General features: G+C 46.7%; 1 protein-coding gene across 27 annotated transcripts in view; it reads left to right on the forward strand.

Moving 5' to 3' along the window:
- TCF7L2 (transcription factor 7 like 2) overlaps nt 1–2,312 on the forward strand; it is a 198,775-nt gene extending 196,463 nt beyond the window's left edge. For 17 of the 27 annotated variants that reach the window (XM_039237585.1, XM_039237590.1, XM_039237589.1 and 14 more), the window contains one exon: nt 141–2,312. In XM_039237585.1, the coding sequence (XP_039093516.1) occupies nt 141–567 (427 nt within the window). In that variant the 3' untranslated portion in view covers nt 568–2,312. The remainder of the gene's footprint in view (nt 1–140) is intronic. The other 10 variants (XM_039237607.1, XM_039237608.1, XM_039237609.1 and 7 more) reach the window with 4 other exon arrangements.
- Nucleotides 2,313–5,539: the final 3,227 nt, after the last annotated feature.

Below are 5,539 nucleotides of genomic sequence, written 5' to 3' on the forward strand. Positions count from 1 at the left end.
CCCCCCCCCCCCCCCCCGGCCACGGGGCTTGCTGGCTCTTGGGGCAGAGGTGACCCGAACTCGGCTCTGAGCAGTAGATAACGCGCTCCCCTGGCATCTTTGCCTTCTATTCACAGATGACTCTCTCCCCCTGTTTCTAGGAGAAAAAAAAAGTGCGTTCGCTACATACAAGGTGAAGGCAGCTGCCTCAGTCCACCCTCTTCAGATGGAAGCTTACTAGACTCGCCTCCTCCCTCCCCCAACCTGCTAGGCTCCCCTCCCCAAGACGCCAAGTCACAGACTGAGCAGACCCAGCCTCTCTCGCTGTCCCTGAAGCCCGACCCCCTGGCCCACCTGCCCATGATGCCGCCGCCGCCGCCCGCCCTCCTGCTTGCCGAGGCCACCCACGGCAAGGCCCCCGCCCTCTGTCCCAACGGGGCCCTGGACCTGCCTCCCGCCGCGCTGCAGCCGCCCGTCCTGTCCGCCTCGTCTATGGCGCAGCCGTCGACATCTTCCTTACATTCCCACGGCTCCGCGGCGGGGACGCAGCCCCAGCCGCTGTCCCTCGTGACCAAGTCTTTAGAATAGCTTTAGCCTCGTCCGCCCCGGTTGGTTTGCGTAGTGTTGCGTTCCGCTTCTGTTCCACCCAGCACCCCCCCATCCCCAGCACCCCCCCAACACACACACCCCCGCACCCCCTCCTTGGAAAGGTTTCGTTTTGTACTCTCTTAATTTTGTGCCACGTGGCTACATTAGTTGATGTTTATGGAGTTCATTGGTCAATATTTGACCCATTCTTATTTCAATTCCTCCTTTTAAATATGTAGATGAGAGAAGAACCTCATGATTCTACCAAAATTTTTATCAACAGCTGTTTAAAGTCTTTGTAGCGTTGAAAAAATATATATATATACATAACTGTTATGTAGTTCGGATAGCTTAGTTTTAAAAGACTGATTAAAAAACAAAAAGGAAAAAAAAAAAAGCAATTTTGAAGCAGCCCTCCAGAAGGAGTTGGTTCTGTATTATTTGTATTAAATACGAGCTTGCGAACCAATCATTTTACATCTGGTTTTTAAACCATAAGGGCACGAGGAATGCAGTGCCATTACTTTTTTTTTCCTCTGTGTGAAACAACTTTAATTGTGATGTTACTTGTTATTGTTTAAATGTACAGAAACAAAGGGTTAAATGTGTTAATATACCTTGTTCCATGGTGTTGTTCTTTTGGGGGGAGGGGGATGCTACTCAACCATTAATGGAATCACAACGCTGTTGGACCAGTAGTATTTATTGCTTTAGAGATTGCTCGTCGAACCTGTATGTCGTCCCTTTTAAAATATGTTTTCCTTTTTCTTGAAACTGTATAAAGTTTTTTTCCCCTTAGCATAAGCATCTTATATATAACAACTCATTTGTACAAGGTTTTTAAGTTTATATATAAAATGTGTATATATATTTTTTTGTTTCTCTTTTTTTTTTTTTTTTTGGCTGTATGAAACCCAGATGCCGCCAAATGGACATTAATAGTTGCATTTAAGGATCAGTAGCATTAACGAAAGTTGCTTTAAAAGCCATTATGTAAAACAAGACTTGAAAATTAGTGAGGGAATTTTAGCAACGCTGCCTGAGCAGCAGCGGAACCCGCCCCCGTTTCTCCTTTGAACTCACAGTCGACAGCTCTGTCCCCTTAGGACATGGCCTGACTGTGTGCAAAACTTTTATGTGCCAAAATTTTCAGTGACTTTAGCTTTCTCCCTCTTTTTGATGCTGTAATTTTTGTTCATCATGTTTTGCTGTGATGTTACATAGGTAGATTTGTATGTAGTTTTAATGTCACCTATAACAAGATGTGTTTGGTAGCAGATTGTCCAGAAAGCATTTTAAATGAAGAGGTATAAACCCTTAGGGGCCAAAATTCTGTATATTAGATTACTCTTAAAGGAAAAACCAGCTGCCGCTTTTATGTACACGTATTACATACGAGTAGGTGGCAAACTTTAAAAATAAAAAAAACCCTAGGCATGTTGATGTTGCAAAATGCTGTATAAAGCTGACATCTGTTCACTCAGTGCCATTGTAGTTGACATGAAGCGATTGTAAAACTGTCTCCAATTTTTCTCTGGTTTATTAAAATGCTAACTATAACATTTTTTGTGAATACTTTGAATGTTTCCTAACAGTTGTGATGTTACTGTTCCGTTTTATGCTCTTATTCCAATTTCATTTTTAATGGTTTGGAAGCCATTTTTGTAATGAATAAATGTTCATGCTGTACAGTATCTGTAGCATGCCGTTCTGGATTAATAAAAGCAACTTAGTATGTGCAGATACAGGCTGGTCCCTTGTTTCTGTGATTTGGATTTTGCCTCCGGGTAAACGGAATCTGCCTTTACCGAGACTGCTGTGTTCCCAGGCCGGAATGCAACACCGGGCCACGTGGTTGGTGTGGGTGGTGGGTTGGGACTTGGATCTCAGAAAGGGGACTTGCACTCTTCTGATGGGTTGGGTTGGAATTTGTTCCCTCTCGTCGTTCTCAATGCCCATGGGGCGTACCCGTGTACCTACCTACTTAGTTCATTCCTGAAAGCCAAGCACAGTTCCAGAGTACGTGTCACTCTTCTGGCTCTTAAACAGCCATTCTGGGGACACCTGGGTGGCTCAGGCTGTTGAGCGACTGACTCTTGATTTCGGCTGAAGTCACGATCTCGTGGTTCATGAGTTCGAGCCCCGTGCTCACAGCGAAGAGCCTGCTTGGGATTCATTCTCTCTCTCTTTCTCTCTCGTTTTCTCTCTCTCGTTCTCTCTCTCTCTCTCTCTCTCCCCCCTCCCTTTGTTTCTTGTTGCTCCCCCACTGTGCACTCTCCCTTTTTCTCTCAAAATATATAAGTAAACTTTTAAAGAAAAGATTTTTAAACAGCCATTCTGGTATATCTTAGATGTCCTGCTCACAGTATCCCACAGAAGGGATTTAATTCTGGTTAGTGACAGTTAGTTCACCAGGAATCTTTTTAAGACCTCACATCCGTGGTAAGGATGTATTCTAAGAGAGTCACACACAGGGAGAGACGCCAGGGTGTCGGATGGAAACCCTTTCTCAGCAGTGAGCAATTGTTGAGCAGGAAGGTTTTTAGAAAACTCCATCAAGACGAATCACTCAGAGGCTTGCAGGGAGGGGTCTTGCGGTCCTTGGGACTCAAGTTCTGTGGCCGTACCCTGGCAAGGGTGCAAGTTCATCATCATCACGAATCAGGGGCCACCATGAAGATCTTCCTGAGGTTTCCACTGCAGTCATTTCTCCTGCCAGGTAGGATGGATGGACACACAGGTGTGCCGCCTGTGGAAAGTTTGTGTTAGGCCTCTTTGCTTTTAGGAAAGCCCTATGTTAGCACCTGTTTTCACTAACTGAAAGAAATCCGAAGAGGATTTACGCTTTCACAAGAAAAAGGCGAAAAGCGAAAATAGCGTTATTTGTCTTGCAGCGAGGCATTAACAGAGGCAGCGAGAGTGGCCCCAGAAGCGACAGGCAGCATCTCGGCGTCAAGCTGCCAAGGCTCTACACTGTGTCTGTGAGCACCTGTGCTCATCTCCATTTATTTTGTGCGTCCAGAAGGAATGGGTATCAGACAAGGTTAAGGGAGGGAGGTTATTTGGAGGTCTGAGAATGCTCGAAATGTTTCCCTATAAATTCATGGTAATTGCTTCTTCTCGCTTTACGCCCAGACTTCAGTTTACAAGAGGTTTCCTGAGAAGGCGCCACTTCTGGATTGCGGGGGAAACCTGAGTATGTTCCACTTACCTAGGACAACTGTACCTTCAAAGGACATGATTTCAAGGGGCCTGGAAGCTGCTCGTGTTGCTGCTGTTGCTACTTGAGGCTACACGGTGTTGTCATCCAGGACTTTAAAGCTCTCGTGCTTTGCTCAAGCTGGGTTTTGTTCTGTAAAGTCTCCATATTTTTGTTTTTGTTTGCTTTGTGTTCCCAGAGAGGAGTGATTCTGGCTGGCCTTCCCCATTTTATTTTGCATGCTGGGCCCAGAATGACCTTTGAAAACCCAAATCAGAACGATATCTGTTTTTGGTGGCCACGTGCCAAGTGTTTGCGTGCCTTTTCTCATTTCATCCTAACTGTACCACCTGAGCTCGATATTATCTCCCCTGCCACCCCCCGTCACGCACTTTATTTTCTAAAACCGGGTTTAGAAACTGGGAGTTGTGGCTTATCCAAGGCCACGCGGCTAGTAGGGTGGTGGAGCTGGGATTTCAGTTCAGATCTGACTACAAACTGCTGTTCTTAACATTAACTTCTGCCTCCTTGTGTCATAAAGCTGGTCCTGCTCCCAGAGTGAGGGGACAGCCCTTTTGAAGGGTGTCCTTGTGTGCCCCCACCTCCTCCTCTGACCCACACGCTCACCCGCACGCTTCCCCCTCTCCTGGAAGGTTCTGCTCCGCTCCTGCAGCCCCACTGCCTCCCTGGTGCCTCCTCCTCATCTTTCAGGTCTGGGCATAGACATCCGTGTAGACAATAGTGAGCGATGCCTCTCTCCTGTGTGCTCTTCCGACCTCCTGCTTTTCCTTCCTTTTGATCCCCTTCCCCCCACCCGTGGCATCAGTGGATGTGGTCTAATTAGGCCACTAATAGTGCCACTTAGCACCATTGATATCTTTTGTCATGGGGGACTGTCCTATGCATTGCCGGATGTTAGCATTCCTGGTCTCTTCCCGCTAGATGCCAGTAACACCCCTGGCACTCAGATATCCAGAAAATGTCTTCAGATGTTGCCAAATATCCCCTGGGGGGCAAAATCATGCCCAGTTGAGAACCATTGCTCTAGAGAGGAGGAAGCGTGGCTTTTATGTCCACTGCTCCATCCTCAGGTCCTGGTTTGGTGCCCAGCACGTAGAAGGTTGCTTGCTACGTGCTTGTTGAGGGAAGAAGTGTGGTTAGCCAGCCCTGCACGTGGATCTTGAGAACCAGGGGAATGGCACCTTGACATAGTGCTTCTGAATTTTGTGTTCTTTGATCTTCCTAATCCTTCCAAATCCTTTCAGCCATGATGGAATGTAGCTCAGTGCCCTTGTTACAAAGGCAAAAAAACAAAAAAAAGGAAAGAAAAAAGCTGGTGAAGTGGAGATGGTCCCTCTGTCATGAGCCAGCCTGAGTGAAGATCACTTTTTATAATTCAAAATATAGGGGCGCCTGGCTGGCTCAGTCAGTTAAGTATCTGGCGCTGGATTCTGGATTTTGGCTCAGGTCATGATCTCCCTGTTTGAGTTCAAGCCCTGCATCGGTCTCTGTGCTGACAGTGCAGAGCCTGCTTGTGATTCTCTCCCTCTCTCCTTCTCTCTTTCTCTCCCCCTCTCTCTCTCTCAATTGTGTGTGCACGCTCTCGCTATCTCAAAATAAATAAACTTAAAAAAAAAAAATTCAAACATAGGTCACCGAGCCGCATGTTTGCTGCCTTTCAGCATTCTGGTGATACTACCCTGGGGCTCTCCCTATCCTGATAGGGGACCTCCTTTGCCCCAAGCCTCTCTTTCTCCACAGTTTAGGTTACAG

This window comes from Hyaena hyaena, unplaced genomic scaffold, assembly GCF_003009895.1.
Source record: "Hyaena hyaena isolate Hyena2069 unplaced genomic scaffold, ASM300989v1 scaffold_128, whole genome shotgun sequence".
Classification (NCBI taxonomy): Eukaryota; Metazoa; Chordata; class Mammalia; order Carnivora; family Hyaenidae; genus Hyaena; species Hyaena hyaena.